General features: G+C 42.9%; 1 protein-coding gene across 32 annotated transcripts in view; it reads right to left on the bottom strand.

The window, feature by feature from the left end:
• Positions 1–22697, bottom strand: part of RBFOX1 (RNA binding fox-1 homolog 1) — a 1204921-nt gene that overhangs the window by 596967 nt on the left and 585257 nt on the right. For 4 of the 32 annotated variants that reach the window (XM_077187105.1, XM_077187100.1, XM_054643499.2 and 1 more), the window contains exon 1: positions 19222–19587. The exons of 26 other annotated variants lie outside the window; for them this stretch is intronic. In XM_077187105.1, the coding sequence (XP_077043220.1) occupies positions 19222–19317 (96 nt within the window). In that variant the 5' untranslated portion in view covers positions 19318–19587. Of the gene's footprint in view, positions 1–19050; positions 19171–19221; positions 19588–22697 lie in introns of those variants that run through there. 2 more of the 32 variants (XM_077187099.1, XM_077187098.1) reach the window with 1 other exon arrangement.

The raw sequence follows: 22697 nt of genomic DNA on the forward strand, positions 1-22697 counted from the left end.
AAAACAATAAACCCAGCTGGAATTACAGTAGCGCTCAAAGCTTTAAAAAAACCTCAAAACAAACATTAAAAAGTGCTTTTTTTTTCCCTACAATGCTCCTCAACACTGTGCTTGGAGAGCTCAGAGGCAATAATGAGAGCACTCCTGGGCCCAGCACCAGTCTCCATTTTCCACACCTGATGACAGCAGAGTGTGAGGAGATCCCAGCAGAAGTTTTCTGATCAGCTGCCATCAAAACCCAATGGAAATATCTACAACTCAATCTCATCCCAGTGAGGTGATCCCCCTTCCAGATCAAAGGAAATATATTAAAGAAAATGGCCAGAATTTTGCTGGACCAGGCTGTACCTTTTATTTAAATGCATGACTCAAACCAAGATGAGGTCTGCTTTGTGATGGAATATGGAATATGGAATAATCATGCCTCTTGCACCAGAAATGGTTAACAGGATGCCAAGTACAACAGCAGTGTGCATACAGCTGAAATGGCAAATAGTGATGGGAAAAATCCTCTAATTTTGTCACACAGGGGTTATAATGCAAGAGATGTCTCTAATTCCCCAAAGCATCCAGAGCAAGCTAAAAGACCCAAATTTCTGATATTTTGTACCTTAGAAATCTCTGGGTGATAGTGCAATGGGTATTTAGCAAAAGGGGGAAAAAATGTTCAAACTACAAAGGGTTTTTCTGCAAACTTCAAAAACTATTCTGAGGATGAGGAAGCTTTCCAAGAAATAATGAATAGAACTTTCTTGCAGGTTTTCCATGTATTTATGGCATTTTGTTTTTAAATAAGCACTTCAAGGGATACAGGGGAGGCTTAGACAAGAAACTTGTAACCAGTCCTGGCCTTCAGAATGTGGGACACTGGCAATATAAATTGAATTATACATCATGGCATGTACAGGAGACAAATTAATTTGCACAGGTTATCTACCTTCCAGCAGCTCCCCAGATTTTCATGGCCTGTGCAACACTTGAAAGGTTTGCTCCAGCCCATCTTCCCCCTCTTCTCCCTGCTCTGCATTATGCCAGATTATTCTCTTATATAGGTCAAACTGTCTTGCAGAAAAGACCCACATCTTTTTTTGTGATATATAAGGCCAGAGATGTTAACTTTTTAAAGCCATAGCAACCCCATGACAATTATTTCAATTTCACATAAAGGTCTTTAAATAGATCAGCTTAGTAAATGATTATGGGGCATTTTCCTATTAAAAACCCTCTTTCCACAGTGAGCCAGGGCTGCTAATACCCACTTTGAGGAGCACCTGAAACCTGTGCACCATTTCCTACAGCAGCCAAACACTCCTGGATTTCAGCATCTGACAAATGCACAGGGGAATTTGTGCATGCCCTTGTTCATTAATGACACCAGCCTGTCCTTGGAGGGACTGGATATTAAAAGGCTTCTGGCCAATAGTGATGCCTACATTTCAATGGTTTTACATACCTACATTTCAATGGTTTTACATACCTACATTTCAATGGTTTTACATACCTACATTTTAATGGTTTTACATACCTACATTTTAATGGTTTTACATACCTACATTTTAATGGTTTTACATACCTACATTTTGATGGTTTTACATGGAGGCTGTTAAAAAGTGTCCCCCATTTTAGTTGTGTGCCCTCAGATTACACAGACACAGCCGAAGAAAAAATGAGTTTCAGAGACTATAATTCAAATGAGGGCTTGAGAAAAAAGAGGACAAAACCGAAATATTCTTGATAATTTTAACTTTCTAATCTCCCCAATACCATAATAAACATTCCATAATCTAACTACAAAATTCCTATTAAACAACTACAAAAATTAGAACATCTCTGATCTTGAATCTGAAACATTAGGGTTTTTTTTTTCCATTTCATTTCCAGTTCTGAATATTCTCCTATTTGTATTAGATTTGGTGATTAATATGGATCTAATTGCTTCATATAATTTTTAAAAACTGCACAAATTCTGATTTATTCCACCTAAGGCTCCCATACCTTCACATGTTGCTGGAAGTTTTCTCATCAGGTGAGCTGAGAGCTCTCATGGTTAAGGTGAAAGCTTTACTGGAATAAGCACTTCTGAAGGAGGAAAATATTGAATCTATTATGTGCACTGGAAAAACACTGTCTAGTCACCAGCTTTTCAAGAAAAATCAAAAATACAGATGTTGCCTCCTCCAATGCAGTGGGATATGTGAGGGATACAAGTCCAAAGAGCTCTGGACTGTGCAAAGCCACCTCAGTTTTATGGAAGATATTCTAAATACATTAACTGCTATGATATTGCCCAGGATAAACTGATGCAGACCGTGCTGCTATCATTTGCAGCACTTTGATCAGGTAAGCAAACATCAAAATTAGCTTTACTGGAAGAGAAGCACTGCAGAATGAACAGTGCTGCTTTGCCTCGATGTATTAAAGGCACAATAAGCTGAGTTGGAACAATTAAAATAATTTGTTTCCTGTTCATGATGTTATTAGATTTGGAGAGATACAGAGGAGATAACAGGATCAGAAAGGAACACAGATAACCTAAAGAGAAAGTGATAGAGTAAATCTCCACAACCACTAAATTCAAGATCTGAAACTGGTAGGCATAGAGGGGAATATAAATTATGACAATGCTAAGCAGTAAAAGCATTTGTGAGTTGATAGGGAATGAAAATTTAAATAAAAACATTTCCTGGCCTGCTCAGCCATAACAATGTTCTTTTGTTTGTATTCTTTGTAATTTAACTGCTTGACAACTTCATTCAACCTTCAGCAGCAAACACAAGTATTGATTATCTCTGAGCATCCTAATGGCTGCAGACTGGGACACAAACCATAAAAGCAGAGTTTCTGGTCACAAGTGAAATTATAGTTTGCCTACAAGATTGCACAATAAATCAGAGAACAAATCAGCCAGCATAGGGCTCTGGGGTCACTAAAGTGATGTTGACACATTACAATAATGAGAACTTGAAACACCTCATGCCCTATTGATTTTCAAGCTGAATCATTGCCACTGCAGGAGATTACAAGAGTGTGTACTGGAATCATGGTCCACGTGGGAGATGCTGATGAAAAACACCAACAACTGCACCAGAACAGTTCTTTACCTGTATCTATTATATCCCAATGCCCTTCTCCCTTGCCCCCTCCCCAAGGTCTGAGTACAACTCAATCAAGGTTTAGCTGCCTAACTTCCTCACTTAAAACAACTTTCCTTTCTATTTTCTTCTTTGCCACATTAGTTATGCAGATACATAATGCAGACTTGAAGTGACACTTTAAAACATCTCACAGAAGCTGCATATTAGAAAACCTAGGCCACAAGGAATGCTTTTTAATATTTCAAGTAGCTTTCCTGTTTTCACTCAACTGCAAATTATTCTGCGCTGTAAAAATAATTCCAATAATCACCAACTTATTTTCTCCACACAGTGGAGAACACAACACATAAACACCAAAAGCCTTGCCACCAGCTAAAGAACAAAGATGCTTCTCTTTTTTTTCTCCTTTTACTTCCATTTGGTAGCACTGAGAACAGAAAGCTGTCAGAGGGGTGACCAGTGACACAAAATAATTATAGTCCTGTCACGACAAAAGGAGCAGTTATAATTTGCACTGCAGCCAATTACTTCAGGAACTCATCATTTTGCTTAAGGGGAGAAAATAATCCCTCTATTATCCCTTCCAGCCAGGAGGGCTCTTGCTATGTGCAGAGGTGCAAGCAGAGAGAGAGAAACTATTTAACTAGAGCCCCCACGGTAAATAAACTTTGAAATTTGTGGCTTATTCTTGGCAATAAGTACTTTTTAAGCACAGCAATGGTGTTCTTAATGAAGGCTAACTGTTCATCAGCTGTCAAAGGCAGACAAAAGAAAGGGCTAAGTTGGGCTAAGTGCAGGAAGGGCTCTGTGAAGAACGAGGTAACCTATGGAGAAGAGAAGGAAGTTTTACCTCTTGATGCACTTCCCAGAGAAAGGGATTAGACAGTTAAATATATCCTAAGGATTAGCTCCTGTTAGGCTCCTCAGAGATATGTTTTTAATCAGTGGCTCTGCACTTGGCATTTCCTCCTTTAGGGAGGGGGGAAATTTTCAACTTATTTCTCTTCTTCCATTTGAAATTCAGTGCCATCAGCAAGACTCCAAAGAAAGAGGGAACAGAAGGGCAAGGAATCTCCATTTATGGCACAGCCCTATCCTTTTAAGTTCCTCTCCATTTCTAAGGTGCTTATCCTCAACCCAGCCCTTGGAGAGCTGTGATTCCCAACCTTCCTTCAATGAGGATCAGACAAAAGGGGAGCTGCAGCAACAGGCAGGTTTTTAAAGAACAGAGGTATTTGTGTTTGTGCAGATGTGTGAGGAAGCACTTGTGAGCACACAAATCCCCCCTGCCGCCCCCAGAGCACCTGCAGTTATTTGTTCTTGCCTTCCCTCTCCCCTTTTCCCAGCAGGTACCTCAGTTTTTCCTCCTGTCCATGCCCAAGCTGCTGCAGCTCCATCTCATAGCTCAGCCTGGGAACTGCACCTGGACCGGCCCATCCTCTGCCTGATCCTCCCTGAGAGACATCCTCAAACAAATGAGACACATCAGCTGTGCCCAGTGCCACAAACCAGCAGCTACAGCCATAATTAATGGGGGAAAACCACCCCCAGCAGGCTCTGCTGTGCAATCTGGGGGCCTGTGGGCAAGGTTCATCACCAACACAGAAACTGCAGCACAGGACAAGCTACCTGCCAAAAAAAACCAGGCTTTTCTAGGAGGAAAATTTCATCTCTCAACAAAGCAATATGTTTTTGACAGCTGGAAAATAGCACTGACATGAAATCCAATGAAGGGGATGCTGGGTGTTTGCTCAGAAAGAACAAGCAGCAGAGGGTGCAAACAGGACTGGCTGCAAAGATGCTGCAGGACTTGCAAAGGGTTTGAGAGAGGGTGCACTGAGATGTGGACAGGAAGAACCCCAATTTAATTACTGAGCTGCCTTGCCTCAACCCTTGCTCTCAGGACACTGTGGACTTCCACAAAGAGAAGCAAATCCCACCCAGATTATTGATATAATCTGTTAAAACCGTGCATGTTTCTCATATTTTATTGTTTCTATGTTTTTTTCCTATTAGAGGAAACTCTATATTCAGCATTCTCCTTGTAGTTCTGTAACTGCTGGAGAATCAGTATCAGGAAATGTAACAAATCCCTAAGCTCATTTTGCTAATATCAATCTTAATTAATGGCATGGTAGAATTCATTAGACAATAATTTTGACAGCATTTGATGCTGGGCAGTGTTAGCACACAATCATATCACCAATTTCCATTGTTCATCAAAATACAAGTCAAATAAGGGGGAATAGTCTACTGAGTAAGAAAAGCCAATTTATTCATATTAAAAAATAGCTTCAGAAATTTTTGCCATGCAGGTAGCGTATAAATATATGGAAAATTAAAACAGCTACAAATGTGTTATTAAAATTCATATTCTGGGAGAAATACAATGGGAAAGAGACTGAATTTTGACAAAGAAACTGCCAGCACAAAAAAATACTGCAATTTTTTCTCCTTTTTGTCAGTAAGAGAAAGTCTCAGCAGCAACTTCATAATTTGTAAACCTTATTTACAACAAGTCAGGACCCCTTGGCAGAGCACTACAATCACTGGCATGTGACACCCTACCAGGAACTTTCCCTGTAATTTGCAGTAACAACACACCTGGTTCAGTCAGAATGAAAATTAGAATGCAAATTGTGGAAGAGGGTCCAAGAGAACATCCATGGTAATGACAGAAGATCAAACTGGTTAAAAATCCCAAGATTCTTATACAAAGCCCAGAGAAATAACACTAAGGCTTCTTGGTTTTTAAAGGAAATAAAAAGAAGACTCAAAATAAATACCAGCAGGTGGCACAGAGAACTGGAAAATTCAGTTCTCAGAAAAAAGGACATGGGAAAATGCAATGAAAATTAATGGAAAAGCAGTAGGATACCTCCCCTCCCACAAATTCTACCTGTCAGAATCTTTTTTAAACACTGTAGATGTACATAATTGCAAGACTCACTGCCAAAGATGTGTTGACAAACCCAGATACCTGAGGAAACACAAGGGGTGCTCAAAGGGGAACTGCATCATACCCTGATGACTGAAACCTGTTGCCTTGAGGATCAAACTCATCCCTTCAACATCAAAACCAAGGTAAAGCTGCTCCCAGAGCCTGCTCAGCCCAAAGTAAAATAGATATGAAATAACTCAAGTCTGAGCAAGGCACTGCATTTCTCTCTCCTTGGTTCTTTGTCTTCATTTAGAGGCTAACACTGAAGGTCTTGGAGACTCTTCTTTTTGAGTGTTTTATTAAAATTGAGGAGGGTTTTTTATTTAACTACTCCCTGCTCGGTACTGAAGCAGGGCTGGGGTTTTCCTCTTTGCCACACGATGTCAGTGTTGCCGAGTAAAAATTGGGAATTTGCATATTTATCGGGACTCCAATAAAAGCTCAGACACTTTGCTCCTTTAAGGCGACCACGGGACACCTTCACAAGGCTGAACGATGTCCCAGTGCAATCAATCCCAACTTCCAGACTGCCCAAAGCATGGAAGGACGTGCAGGTTCCGTGCAGCCAGCACGGAATGGCACAAGCAGGATCCAACACCAGGATCCTCCCGTGGTTTGTCATCCCCAGGAGGGGATTGTGCAATCCCAGCTCTACATCCCACTGGCTTCAGTTTCCGAAGGCTGATGAAAATTCACCCATGTTGTGTTTATGAATCTGGTGAAGAAAACGGATTATGAGAGCGAAACTTCAACTATTCCTCAAAGGGGAAATGAGCCCTGCTGCCCATCCCCACATGGCCAGGGAATGCTCCAGTTCAAAGTGGGGAATTGGCCCACGGAGCTGTGTCACAGAGCAGCATTTCGGGCTGAATGAGGGAGGGAATTGTGCCATGAGCTGCTCCCTCACCCTTCAGCACACATCTCCTTTGCAGCTATCATTTTAAATATAAAAATACGCTTCCTAGAAAATTCCCAGTGCAGCTAAGGCACAATCAAATTCAATCCTTGCTCTCAGCCACCCAAACCTGGAGAGAGAATGGAGGCCTGAAAATAACAGGATCACTGTAAAATATATCCTTTATACCTTATAACTAAAAATCCAACCATATAGATTTTTTAGAACTGGATCTTTCTTGTTGCAATACCACTGACAAAAGATTCAAAGTAACTTTTCTTGAACACTTTTTTATGTCTCAGTCCCATTTTTCCCCTCATAATCCCTTTGTATCTCTTACTAGCCCACACTGTGTCCCACATTTGGGGTATGGCAGGTTAAAAGTCACACTATGTCACCTTCTGGCTTCAAACACTGCAATGTGATTCATTCTGTGCAGCCTCAAATAAAAATCCTTCCCAAACGGGGGATGGGGAGAAGGCACTAGCAAAGTTCAGCTCCTGTGTGTGTTTGAGGCTGTTTAATTTGCACTAAAAAGCCCAGCAGATGTATGAAACACTGCCTGAGGTCTAATGTATACACTGATGTACCCAGACAGGAGCTTAAAGCTGTAGGAAACGAGAGCAGGAACATGAAAAACTACAAAAGGTGGATGCAAATGCTATTTTCCTTGGTATATCTGTCTCCCTCACCATCTGTATTGACAGACTTTTATTTTTTTAGCACTTCCACACAAAAAGAAATTAGAAAAGAAACAGTAATTGTAAATATTGAAGATGATGGCCGTGCTGTTTCAAATCCCTTGCCCACTTGTTACAAGATCCTGCTGTGCATCTTGTGTCTTCCCTGCTAACATTCCATGGAGAACCTCCATGAACATACGTTTGTTCTTGTTCCCAGCACTTTGTTCTGTCACTGTGACAGATGGCTTTACACTGAAGCATATGAAAATATTAAATTCTTTATCAACCTGTTGAAGTTTGAGATGCCTGTAAGTAATAACCATCTTGGCAGCTATTCTTTTAATACAGATATTACAGAAAGCTACTTAGTGCCTCCATGTCAGTTTGCTATTTGTCAGAGAGTATTCTAAAACCACAGTTTTCTTTGAACTTGATTAATAGTAGCATTGTTTCATTCAAAATAATATAATTTCTAAGCAGAATATGATGTTTTACTATTTGTTTATACAGAAGAAGTTGAAAGTTAATTTTAAAAATTACATCAGGGGCTTGTTCTGTACCAAAGGAGTGGGGAGGGCTCTGGGACCTGGTTGCCTGTTCCTTCTCTGTCTAAGCACAGCAACTGATGGAGCACTGTCTTCAAGATTTGAATCAGTTCTCTGAAACACAATATTCTATCCTGTGCCAAACATGTTGTTGGCTCTAGTAACTAGATAAAAAAACCCCAAAACACAAAACATGGTGAAAAGAGGGTGTCCTGCATGCTTTACCTCCTCACAGTGCTTACACTGAATCAAGCAACTTCAGTTGCAGTTGGTAAACTGGAATTCCCAAGACAATAACAACTGGTTAAGAGCACATCCATTTAATTCTGTTATTTCCTCAGCTGGAGGGGTTTTTGACAAGAGGTTGCTGGCTCCTATATAGAATGTGTAGAATACTACATAGAAAATAGCACAGCAGAGCCTCTCTGGCTCCAAGGCACTCTTACACATCTCAAATAGTAAAAAAAAAAAAAGTCTCAACTGTTGTTGAGTTCTAATATGTTCTGTGTAATCAGCTTTTTATTAAAAAACCCCTTTAATGTTATGTTATTAATAGATGTGAAAGTCTGCACAGTCCTCAGATGAAAAAATTGCTTTCTATTAACAAAGCAAAACTATAACCCAAAAGTCTGTATTTTTTATGCTAAAGGCAATATTACAGGAACAAGGGGAGCTGGGGTGTGTACTATAGATACAAGAGGTTATACAGAACCCATCTCCAAAGACATCAATTCTATGATACCTGCCTTGTCTCTTATTGAGAGGATTGCTCAGAGCTCCCATAAATACAGACCAGGATTCCCAGAACTACAGACCAAGGAGTTGCTCAGAGCTCAGGGTCCATCTCCAGCTGAGTGTGCCCAGCCAGCACAGTGTGACAGAAGGGACACCCAGAGGGGAGCAGGGCTTGAAGAGCTGCACACCCCTCCCTGCACTGTTCCTCAGTGAAGATCCAGGGTTTCATCAGAAACTTTGCAAACTCCAGTGTTTTCCAAACTCTGCTCCTAGGAAACAGCTCTGGTGTTGGTTCAGTGCCTCACCTCATGGAGTGTGGCAGCAGCAGCGGGTCAGGCTCTGAACGTGGGTTAAAAACCCTTTTGGTAAGAACACGAGAGATTTGCCTCTAAATGGGAATTAACCTTGGTATTTGAGAAAGATTTTCTATCTTAGAAAAACACAGCCCTGAGAACTGAGTTCTGTCAGCTATAAATCAATTCTCTAGAACATGTTTACATGTACAGCTGCATTTCTCTGGCATTGCTTCCTAAACCTTTCCTAAAAGCCTCAAGTAACAGAAATCCCATAATCTTCCTAACTCATCTGATTAAATATTAAGTATTCTTACCATCAGGAAGCCTTTCTAATGCCCAATCTAAACCTTCCTTTGTCTAATTTAAGCCCACAGCTTCCCAACCTACTCACTGCAGCCATGGAGGAGAAGAACATGTCAATGCTGTTACATCCAATTACGTGTCAGAATTTGTTTCTTTAAGCAGAAATGCAGTTTTGTGTCTGCAGGATTGAAAGATCAAATGAAACATCTGTTACTAACTCAAGTTGGACCCAGGCACTTTCTACAACATTCAGGAAAATGAAAAGGAAATTTCTCATTGGGGAAAAAAAAAGGACAATTCCTTTTACTATGCCAAAATGAAACATGCCAAAGTTGCAGTGCTGATTCTTTTCTTCCATGTTTCCAGTTTTCTCAAAACATGGGTAAAATTTGGAAATTTGTTAAAATAACTAAAAAGGATTAGTAGCTACCTTACTCTCCTCCCTACATTCAGTGAAATGTAAAAACCTGCCTGGATCCAGTTAGAATTTTGCAGTCCTTGTGCTTCACAGACACAAAGCTTTGGGGGAATAAATGTATACATCCTGCATGCCATTCCTAAAGATAATTCCCCATAAGAATCTCAGCTCCTTCATCCATCTTTGTCTTCTGTTATCTTAATGGGCACAATGCCCTTGGCTCCTCCAGTGGTGCTAAACCTGAAGGGAATGAGGAGAGCCCAAGGCAGCTCCCTCCTGAGAAGGCACAGATGATCTGCCCGAGTCACACACTCCGTGCAGGATTGGAGTTTGTAACCTCCACCCCTCTTGTTCTACACCACAGCCAAAGTCAAGCTGTGCACCAGCCACTGACTCACACCCCATTATTTTATGATATTAGTCATTTAGCTGCTAATTACCAAAAAAGAAAAAAGGTTTACTACAAATTTATGGAATAGATTTGCATCATTTTCCATAGATGTGTTTCAGAGCTCCGGAGGCTTTTTCCGTTTTGTCCCAGCTGTGCTTCACCCTCAGCTCTGCAGGGCTGGAGTGAGCCCCTGCCCTCAGCTGCTGGGGGATAACACAGGGCCCTGGGTGGCACAGGATGGACAGAAGGAGCTGATCCAAGGACAGACCCCTTCAGACCCCCCTGGATTCCCCTCCCTGGATGGGCAGGCAGAGCCTCGAGCATCCCCTCACAGCCCTTCCTCCACCCTGCACTTGTCCCATGAGGTTAAACTGACAGGATAAATGCACAGAGCAATAATTCAGAGAAATTCATCCAGAGAAAGGATGTGAACCAAGAGCAGGCAGAGCTAATCAAGTCTTGAATGTATCAGCAGAAGTTTATAACTTTTATCTTTTTATGAGACAGTTGATCACACACACATATCCACACTTCAATAAATTTGAGAGAGTAATAAAACTTTCCAGCAGACTTTGGCAAAATAAAAAAAGCTCATAACCTCTGTTGCAAAAAAGCCCAACAGGCAGCTTAGAGATCTCAAGTCAGCTGTGAGAGCTACAGACTCAAATGCCTGAGATCTTACAATAATAATTTTATAATCCTGATTATAAATCATGGCCAATATCTGTCTTCCAAGGTAAACTACTTGAAAGCAATGTTTTTATTTAAATTAAAAATGTTCTAAAATAATGTCTTAGATGCAAAATAAAGATTTCTAATCTAAATGATAACTAGGAAAGGTTGAAGCAAAATATAGAAATTAAAATGCCTGGGACAGAAACCTCAGGTCTGAATCAGAGCTTCTGTCATAAAAGACTCGCACAGGGAGCAGAGAAATCTTTTTTTCTTCAGGTTCCCTGAGAAGATAAAACACTGAGGTCATCTGCAGCATGGGAAATTTATATTTGTCTAGCAAAAAAATATTTTTCAAGACAGTAATGACTTCTTAGTACTGGAACAGGTAGTCTGAGGAGGGAAGGGACCTTCCCTTTTTGACAGCTTGAAAGATGAACAGGATGTCAATAATCAATGACACTTGACTCCTTGCAGGGAGCAGGGCTGGACTCCATGGCGTGGAAGAGTGTCCTCTGCATCACTGTTCTTAAAAATCCACACCAATATTTAGGACAGAGCCTTTAAAATGAAAAAAAATAATATATAGTACATGGGAAAAAAATTATACATTTTTATAATTTTCTTGCAAGCTGGGATAAAAGGATTTTTTCACATAAATGCCTCACTGTAACACAGGATGGAGTTTTGTTCTGTGCTTGCTCAGTTACATGTGGGCAAAAATGAATGAAAGCAGAACTGCCACGCTGCCTCCCCTCTGCAGAGTGCCCTGCCCAGCCTGGAATGCAATCATTGATTAGTGAAGCACTCACATACAGGCATCATGCTTCTATTAATTAGAAGAAATGCCAACATACAAACAGGCCTGAGCTTTATTTTTCATTGCCCAGTAGCTCATGGCTGCTGCAGGAAGAGCTCATGACATCCATGGAGCATTGCTGATGTTTGCTCTTTGCACTTACTCTTTTTAAAAGTTTGATATTTTTGCTTAGAGCAGGACCTGACCAGAGCAGTTTCTCCTCCTACAGGACACACAGCATTGCACAGGAGCTCAGTTCCTGCAGTGATGCCTCAGGTTTGAGCTTTTCTGTTTCACATTCTGTGCTGCTTTAGTGTGTGGGTCTGAGTTTCACATTAGGGGATGGTGAGCTCTGTGCACAGAGCAGGGAGACAAAACAATTCCTGCTCCAGCTGGGCACCAAGGACAAATGACCCAAATCTCAGCCCCAGAGCACAAACCCCGTGGGCTGGAGAGAGAAAAACAAGGATGGGACTGCAAGGGCTAAAGCTGGGATGGGACAATGAACTGCAAGATGCAAATGGACCAGAACTGATCAAAGTGAGAGACCCCATGGCCTGTCACCCATTTTGTGACCATTTTGGTTCACCTTGGGTGCAGCCCTGGCTGGGCTCTTGTGCTGCCCAAGGTGGATCCATGGAGGAGATGCTTTGAATCAATCCCTGCTTTATTCTTTAGCTCTGTCCAGCCTCTGTTCTAGGGCAGCCTGCACAGGGCATCAGTGGCTGCTGCCAAGGATATCAGCACCCCCCTGGATCCTCCTTTTAAAGCCTCATGTCACTGGTAACCCCCAGGCTGGAACACTTTTCACAGCTGAGCTCCCCCTGACCCTGGGTTCCAGTTCTAAAGACCACCCTCATTTCCCTGCATTCAGAAGGGGTGCAATTAGTGAGCCACAGCTACCACAGGCAGCTGCTAAAACCTTCTGCTCTCGAGATTAAAATTGGGCAAACAGAACTTCTGCTAAGCTATCACATGACTGTGCTCAATTTGATTTACCAGTACTCATAAAACCACAGAAACTTGTTTAAGAGACTGTGACATCTTGAAAATATAATTGGAAGTAAAGAAAATGCAGTAAAATACCCAATGCCAATTCTTAATATTTCCCCTTAGTAAATCCTTTCTTCCTGTTGTGTCTCAAAGAATGAGCAAGGATAAGAAAAAAGGCTCAAACTTTCAAATGTGAAAGTCAAAATGAAATTAAGTTGCTTCCCACAGCCTCTCTGTTGGTACAAAGTTCAGTCTGCCATGATTGGATTTTTGATTCTGCTGGCACTGGGAAAGCCTCACTGGGAAAGCCTGGAATGAAATGCCATTTGAAATGAGATCTGCTTCTGGGATGATTTTGCTCCCTGGCACAGCAGTGGTACCCTGCTTTTCCCCTGGTAACTGTGGGGATTAGTGCAGGATTACAGCCTCAAGTGGTGCTGGCTTAACCAGCAAGGTGGAAAACCTGGACACCCCACCACTGTTCATCATCCAGACCTCATCAATAAACACTTGTTGGAAAATGGCTGAAGCACTCAAATGAAAGCATGAGATGATTTTCATTTCCATTGCTCCTGCAAAATATTCCAAGGAAAAACAAACAAACGGTTTGAGATTTCTCTGTGTCACAGCCAAATACCAAACCCTCCCTGCAAGCACAGGTGAGAGCAGATCTGTTCTTCTGTAAAATGCATCTCCTGCCCTTGTGCACACAGCCTGCTGCTATCACACATTGGGATGGGCCTGGGAAGGCAGCAGGACACTCCTGCTGTCCCCAGGAGTGCAGCCCCAAGGACATGGCCTGGCCCCAAGGCAGAGCAGCTGGACAAAGGGGACACCTCATGCTGACATGGAAACATGAAACTCATAAAACTCACATGAAACAGCCCAGGAGGGAGCCAGCCTGCCCCAGCAGGGCCTGATCTAAATGCTGGGTTCTCAGAGGACTTGCTTCACTTCTGCAAAGGCACAGCTGAAATTCCCAAGGGATGCTGGCTTTGTTCAGAGCACCTGGTGATGGTGCAAGCTCTCAGTGCCACGTGTGCCTCTCACTCGGCTGTAGGAGGTTTTCACAGTTAAAGCAACCATTAGAGTCAGGTTAATTAGCAGTCAGAAACAAGTCCTGATGTAAGCTACAACTCATTTATCAGGAACAAACGATCAAACATCATTGCTGGATTCCTGTTAGTCACGGAATCAGAAAGGTCAGCCTTAACAAGGAAAACATTTAAGGTAAAAAAGACATAAACACCTGTCCAGGGAGCAGCACAGCACCAGCAGAATAATTCACATGTACAAGGTGTGGGAGGTTGTTCTCAGGATTTCACATCAATCTCCACCATAGGAGCAGTGAACAGAAAATCTTTGCTGAAGTTTTGATCAAGTTCAGCTTGGGCCATCAGTCATCAGTGCCATGATTTACATCTCCTTATGTCCCTCCCCTCCTCTTGCCAGCTAAACTTGCAGTAGCTACCAGAGAGGAAACCTGCTTACAGTTTCTGAACATCGAATACATAAAAACAGAAAAAAAAAACCCAAAAAACACTACAACAAAACAGATCCTCTGGTGTTCCATGTGAAAATGTTAATGGGATTGCTAATCATCCTTAGCAAAACCCCATATTTCATACATATTGAATATTGATTAAAAAAAGCTTCTTTCAATAATTTCTAAATATTTAACCAGTTTTTAATTATCTCTACCAAAATGCAGGTAATTAATGAGTAGCTGCCAAACTCCAGGTATCCAAAACAAAGGAAGAGAACAGCTTTTCCTTCTCCTGAGAATAAAACTACTTAAATAAAAACTGTGGGTGCAAAAGTAAAACAAGAGGATTTTCAAGATGTTGTGGGGTATGGAGGTGTACCTTGTTTTTGTCAACACCTGACACAAAGGAACATTTTGAAGTTTTTATGTCTCAAATAAAAATACTGGAAGGATATTAAGTCCAGGCAGTAAAACTGGGCTCTTTGTCATGTTTAATTGCTCGGATTCATAACCTAGTTTTGCTGAATCTGGATGTTCCTGCTGACTCCAGCAGTTTCTCCATTTTAATAGAAAAAGTTTGCGTGCCTCCACTCCTGTGAGACGAAAGCAATTTTTGAAATATTCCTGACCATCAGTGAAATTTCTCTCTGCAGAAGCCTCATTGCTGTGCATGAAATCTGTAATTAACTACAGAACAAAAACAAAACCCACAAAAGTCTCTGATTGCAACCTGGTGAAGGAAGCCACACTGTGTTCCTTTTCAAAGACAATGAAGGGAATCCCAGCCTCTGCAATTTAGCAGGGGGGGTAAGAGAAATGAAAAGAGCAACAGGCAGGGTGAGGACAAGCAAAAAGAAGAAATGCTTGCTCTCAACTCCACTCCCACAAAGCAAACACGTTCCCACACTGTCCAAACTGAAGTTCAGCTAAGGTAGAAGTAGTGATGCACAAAGCCCCTGAAGACAGTGACCGTGCCACGTTCCTTAACGTCCCCACTGGGTACCTTCCAAAGAGAATAAAAATAAAATGAAATGGAAAAGACTTATTCCTACAGACAGAGAGCTCCACGGCTGACATGATACATTTAGAAGGAAATGCCACCAGAACAGAGTTTTGGCAGTGACACATTTATTTCTTTCCACTGTCTGCTATCTCACCCAAATGCAGTCCCACAGGACTCGGATTTTAAATAAAGCACATTTGTGATGCACCCTTTGAAAGGACAGGCTGTGTTTCCCTTCCATCTGCTGACAGTGGATTTATGGCCCTTGTTGTGCTCCAAAGGCACCCCTGGGCACAGCCAGCAGCTGGAGATCAGTGAACTCCTGAATTCCTGATCTGCCCTCAGCACAGCCCAGGAGAGCACATTCCCTTTCCTTGGAACACATTCCAAGAGAACAGAAATGAAAGGCAGATAGCTCTGCTAATTTCCACCTAAGCTGATGCCACCTAGGTTGGACATAGAACTATTTATGGCACAGTAATACTTTTAAAACTTTATCCTCAAATAAAGTTAACACATGTCAAAAGTTATGCTTAGCTCCGAGGAGATGCCATAAATTATGTCCCAATCTTGAAATAAAGCCCCCAAAAGACTGAAAAATTTCTGAAATAATCAATGTCCTCTGAAGCCTTTGTTCCCATCTCCAAACCCTGGGAAGGTACAATCCTGTGGCACAATCCTTCCAACAAAAACTCCAAAATCCTTATCACTGAAGTCAACTGAAAGCTTGAATTTAGTAGCTTTATTTTTACTAAGGAGTTAATAAATACACATTGTTTGCTTAAATTAAAATATGAAGTAAACTTCAGACAAGATATTTTCTACAGTTAAAATTCCCTATGTATTTTTTCCCCAGTTTACTTTTTCACAATTACCACCACAATAACTTACAAGCATGAGTTGACCACATTTTTCTCCCTTCTCCTCTTTAGGGTGATGCTTCTTCAGTTACCACTTGTAACATATTTATCTTAATCAAATGAATTAAAAATTGAATAGCAATATTTTCCTTACAAAAGGAAAAGCCCAAACTTCCAATATTATTCTCAAGAACATTACTCTAGACCTTTTCTAGCATTTCAAATGCCACCAAGTTGATCGCTTGAACTATTAATTTATTACTTTTTCCTGGAAAAGTTTTCTGGTGTATGAGCAAAGCTGAGATCCTACATGAAACTTCTACCACAAAAAGAATAAATGGGAACAAATCCATGGCAATGATGCTACTGAAGTAAGTGGTTTGAAGTTGGAAAGACCGAAGGCAACACCTTGAAGTTGCTTCATCTGCCCATTGTTAAGTTATTCTGATTTCAAATATTTATTTAAGTGGGACCAGGCAAGAACACAAAGCTCAAATTTCCCAAAACTGTGCCTGGAAAGGGGTGCAATGAACTGTGCAATGAACTCCTCGAGGTGCCAGGGTGCTGGATGTGGAGACACTGATTAAATGGAACTGCCTACCCGCAGCTTCCAGAGCAGGCAATGCCATGGGAGCTACTGTGTGCCCACAGCATCTCCAAGACCAAAAAATGCCAAAAAATGCCAAAAAATGCCAAAAAAATGCCAAAAAAATGCCAAAAAATGCCAAAAAATGCACTGCTTCGGCAAGGAGAGCTCCCAAGGGAGAATCAAACCCCTCCTAGATCCATGGGTTTAAAGGAAGCAAAGCTGATGATAGACAAACACTCCCCAGGCACTCACAGGAAAACCCCTGTAAAGGACAAAACCTCAAAGTTCACTTTTTCCTTTTCATTAAATGATTCAAATCTGAAGAACTAAAAATTCTCCACAGCACTACTGCTCCTGCTGTAGACAGGGAACACTGTTCATTGAGTGGGAGTTTTGCTCACTCTTCCACCTTACTTGCATGTTCAAGAAACAGATCAGCATCAAGAACATTAAATATCTAAGAAAAAAGCTATAAGGTATGGTCAGAATATCAAGAAATTCAAACTTTATACCCATCTGTTGCTTCATTTTAGAAATACACATGGAATCAATGTACTGCATGTAAACTGATTTTTCTAAATATTTCATAAGAAAAAATGCAAACTTTCTATGTAACATTTACATAAATCCTAATTACTTCTGTATTATGACCAAATTCCTTATCCCTACAGAAATGACAAATACAAAGGCTGGTTTGGATCTTACTTAATTACTCAGTATCCATCAAAATCAAGCACTTGAGGTGGAATTTAATGTACAGCCCTGGAAGCAAAGTGATTTTACAGTGCCTGAACTGCAGAGCCCAGCATTCCACTTCTGGGCTGTGCCAGTCTCCTCCATGTGACAGCAAGCCTTTCAAAAATATTATCTCCCTATTAGGAGTCTGCACGAGAGTCTTTTTTTTTAAAAGCTAGAGAAATCCACCTTCCCCACTCCCCTCAACATTTTTTTGCACACTTTGAAGTGTGTGGGTTTTTTAAAGCAAAAATATTGCTCTAGTCATTCAAAGTATTTAAATTACTTTGCAATTATATCCAGCTGGAAACCGATAGGCATTTTTAAATCCTAGTCTTTTATACCCTGTTCCTGCTTTTTTTTCAATGCAAACACATATAAATGGATTATTAGCCAAAATTACCTGTGTGTTTAAATTGTATTTATTAACAAAATTCTGCTGCTGTTATATCCCATGCATTTTAACAAGTACAGTAATAAAACCTCCAAATACTCATAAATTGTGTTTTCTAAGATCAGTATATTATGCTGGTGACACACAGGGACCTTGAAGTTAAACAGGCATGCAGGTTGGTCAGGAATCCTGTAACCTGCAATAGCAATCACCAGGCAATAATCCACCTGACAAACCCCTTTCTAATGACACCCTTGCTCTCGTTCATATAAATGCTAATACATATTCCATCCACAGAAAGCCAAGCAGCTTTCTGAAGATGAAGTTCACATAAACTTCAGCCAAACACGGAGGGAGGATGGATAATCCCTCCCGCACGTTGTTTTCTGTCGGCATCTCGCCGAGGAGCGCTCGCAGCCAGAGGAACGCGCGGAGTTTGTCCGGCACACACCCGGCTCAGCCCCGAGCATCCCTCGGCCCCGGGCCGGCACGCAGCCCAGCCGCGACGGCATCCCGCGTCCCTTCAGCGGGCCGGCATCCCTTCAGCCGGCCGGTATCCTGCATCCCCCTCACCTGGCCAGCATCCCTTTACCCGGCCGGCATCCTGCATCCCCCTCACCTGGCCGGCATCCCGCGTCCCTTCAGCCGGCCGGCATCCTGCATCCCCCTCACCTGGCCGGCATCATACATCCCCTCACCTGGCCGGCATCCCCTTACCTGGCCGGCATCCTGCATCCCCTCACCTGGACGGCATCCCCCTCACCCGGCCGGCATCCTGCATCCCTTCACCCGGCCGGCAGCAACAAATCCCCGCATCCCCTTACCTGGCCCGCAGCCCGCAATCTCTTCAGCCTGTCGGCATCACCGCATCTTCTCACCCGATCGACATCCCTGCACTCCTTCACCTGGCCGGCAGCTCCGCGCCCCTCACCTGACTGACATCCTCCTCACCTGGCCGGCATCATCCTCACCTTCACCTGGCCAGATCCTCCTCACCTGGCCGACAGCTCCGCACCCCACACCTGGCCGGCATCCCCCTCACCCTTCACCTGGCCAGATCCCCCTCACCTGGCCGATGTCCCCTCACCCCTCACCTGACCGACACCCCGGCACCCCACACCTGGCCGGATCCCCCTCGCCCCTCACCTGGCCGGATCCCCCTCACCCCTCACCTGGCCGATGTCCCCGCACCCCACACCTGGCCGGATCCCCCTCACCTGTCCCCTCAGGTGGGGCAGCCCGCATTCCGCGTGTCCCCGGCCCCTCCCGGCGGGCACAGCCGGGCTCGGGGCGCTCCCGGCGCGGGCACAGGATGGATCCATCCCTCCCTCCCTCTCTCCCTCCCTCCCTTCTCCGGCCGAGCTCGCTCCGAGCTGCCGCTGCCTTACCTGCAGGGCATCTCCCACGCCTGCGAGCAGCTGCCAGGGTTTCATGGTCGGCGGCGATGCGGGAGGAGCCGGGGGCAGCGGGCGGCCCTGCAGCATGCGGCGGGCACGGCCGCGTCCTGCCCGGGCAGCGCTGCGATGGCTCCGCTACAGCCGCGCTGCCGCCGGCCGTGCCGGGGGACGGGACGGAGCAGTTTCCATGCGCTGCTGCGCTCCTGATGCCGCCGCGATGCTGCGAGAGCCCTCGGCTGCCTCTGCCCTCCCTGCCCGGCTCGGCAGTGCCGGCGCTCGGCGGAGCCGGTCGGTTTTATTTGGAGATAAGAGCGGCTCCACGCCGGCTTCGCTAAAAACCACAGCCTTGTGGGAAAGGAAGGTGGGCACGGGAGAGGAGATTGCGCTCAATAATTCATTTATGGAGTGATGGCTTAATGGATGGGCTGAATATTAGCTGCTTGTTAAAATATTGGACGTGGTGCTAAAGTTTGCAGGGGTTCACTGCTGGGATCAATCTTGTATATACGAAATGGTTAACGGTTGGATTAAATGATGGTAAATCTCTTGCTAAATTCTGAAGTCCTTTTAGAATAATATTGCAGACTATGTCATTTTTAAGATAAAGACTGGCTGGAACAGAAAGAAAACCTGAAAATCTTGCACAAGAGATGGCAGCAATTAACCCATTTGAGGAGAAGAAAAAAAAAGTTTCAGATAAACATTAAAAACTGATCCCTTTCACTACACAAAAGCACTCCTTATGCCCTACCAAATAAGCTGCTATTTCAAAGTACATCTATTTATGCAACTGAAGTTACAATCTGCAAACAACCACTTGTGCTCTATTGAAAAATTCTCAAGAGGCTGCTCAGAGGACTTTTCTAATTCTGTAAAATGAATTTTCATACCACATATTCACTATTTCTCAAAAAAACCCCAAAAAGTTTATTAAACATCTTTCAATGTTTATCATTATTCTGCAATGAAAATCGAGAACAATTTCATCTCTTGGAAAATAACTTGATATCAATCATTTCCTTTTTGTAAATACAAATACTTTCTGTCAGAATAGGAGAGACAAGGCTTAATTACGTGCTGTGAAAACTTAACATATAGAAAATAATATTAAATTCAGGCTGTAATTTCATAGTGTTTTCCTTGTTTGGAAGTTTTTATTGTAGCCATGTTCAACTTATTAAACTTTCTACCTAGACAGACTATGGGACCATTAAGGCACCTTAATCACAATGAAGTGTATAATTTGAAAAGAGAATGTAGCAAGGGTTGGCCTGACCACTGGTTTAATAGCCAGAACATCTCAGAGCTCACACTGCCTCACTGCGTGGCCTTGACCACATTATTCATCACTTCAGTTTTCCCACTTGTAAAATTAGAATAATACAACTTCCAGTGTCTCCCATCTCTGACTTCTCAGGAGGGCTCGAAGGATTAATGAGCCTACAGTGCTCTGAGATTGAATAAACACTAACTGCTAAGGCAGAGCTAATATGTTTCAGAACATTAAAGCACTGAAATGTTAGAAATTCCAATTAAATCACCCTGTGTGTCAAAACATGGGCGAAGGAAAATACAGGGATTACTAAAATACCATCTTCTACCACTTACAATCAACAAAATGCTGTATGTTGGCTTATTAGTTCTGTTACTGAAATCTGATTTTTACCATATATTCCTAGAATTATGGTCAGATCCATTAAAAATGCCACCAGCAGCAATTAGCACTGCTAATTCACACAACCAGGCTGTCCAGGGCAAGGCCATTCAGAGTCAAAGCAGTCAGAAAACATCTCCATTACCTCTGGCCTGTTGTTTTGAGCCTCTGCAGCACGTATGGGCCTTCCATCAGAGGAGCTGCAGTTCTGGCACATGCTGCATGGGGTACTCACTGCTGCTCTTCAGAGATCCCCATGCTTCATTCAAGTAATGAAAGAGAGTTTGAACCAACTAATTTTCTCATTAGCAAAAAAATAAGGGGGGCAGGGGGAAGAACTGGCAAAGCACACACTGCTGCAGAAAGAGCTGCAGCACTCACAGGGTTGTGACAACAATCAAAATCAAAATAACGGTCAGAATTCCTATGTCCAACTTAAAAAAGATCATTGCAAATTTCTATTTCAGTCTATAGAAATAGTAACCTTGAATAAAAATCCATGCACATTGCACATTCCTTTTCAGCACTCTCTCTCAGGGGTGGGCAACCCTGGTGCTTCCACCTCCCAGCTGAACTGGAGAGGAAATGTCTGAAATCTCTAAGGTGGTTCTTCCACCTCACAGTTGAACTGGAATTGAAATGTCTGACATCTCTAAGGTGGTTCTTCCACCTCACAGTTGAACTGGAGATGAAATGTCTGAATTCTCTAGTGGTGGTTCTTCCACCCCTCAGCTGAGCTGGAAATGAAATGTTTGACATCTCTAAGGTGGTTCTTCCACCTCTCAGCTGAGCTGGAGATGAAATGTTTGACATCTCTCATGGCCCAGTGATGCCAGGGCTGTCCTTGAGTCACCACAGGTGATGCAGAAGCTCAGCTGGGATGCCCTTGTTGACAGCAGGGATTCTCCAGCAGCTGTGGGGGAGCCAGACCCACTGAGCCACAGCCTGACCCCGAGTTAAGAGCCCTGTGGGATGAGCAAAAGCTGAGTGGGAACCACAGCAGGGCCTGGCTGTGGTTCAGCTGCTGGGGACCCTCACCATGACCCTCTCACCCACACAATTCCTGCCATGGGCAAGGCACCTCCTGAACCTCTGCCCTTCCTATCACACTTGCAGGGAAAAACCTTGGATATTTGAACTATTGCTGTGATGACAGCAGCTGTTGAGGTTTCAGTAATTCCAGATTTCTATCTTTTTTACTTATCTTCAAGTAAGTGTTTTCAATGTACTCATTGAATACTACAGATGAGCACCATCACATTATGTCTCATGGCACACCAAAAGTTCTAAATGAATTTAGTTGTTTGTCATCCCTTACATCTTTATCTCCTCAAAAAAGGGAGTGTTTTCCTTCTGAATTTTCCAATTGATAAAGAAAATCACAGAGAAGCAGGCCACAGCAGCTAACTGTAAAATATGTGCCTTTCAGTGAATGGTGCAGCTGGAGTTATTTTTTTAAACTGATGCAAAGGTGCACGTGTCATCCTAGAAAGCTTCCAGCTCAAAGCCTTCAGTGGGTAACTGATTTAGCCATAATTTCCTGAACTAAGTTTCTGCACTGTGGGAACTATTAAAAACCAACATAACCACTGAAGGCAAGTGAATACTGGCCAAATTCACAAGTACATCTCAAGCAGAAGGTTATTCTGCACCTGCCCAGTTTGTACAGTGCTTTCACCACAGTTCAGTGTGGTTCAGTGCTGAATGCAGGTCCATGTCCAACACACGGGGGCTCTCCATGCCTGATGGATTCCTGCTGGAGTGGGTTCTTCCTACAGCCACCTAATGAGCAGCACCACACAAGGGAGGCTAA

Source organism: Agelaius phoeniceus, chromosome 16 (assembly GCF_051311805.1).
Source record: "Agelaius phoeniceus isolate bAgePho1 chromosome 16, bAgePho1.hap1, whole genome shotgun sequence".
NCBI classification, from domain to species: domain Eukaryota; kingdom Metazoa; phylum Chordata; class Aves; order Passeriformes; family Icteridae; genus Agelaius; species Agelaius phoeniceus.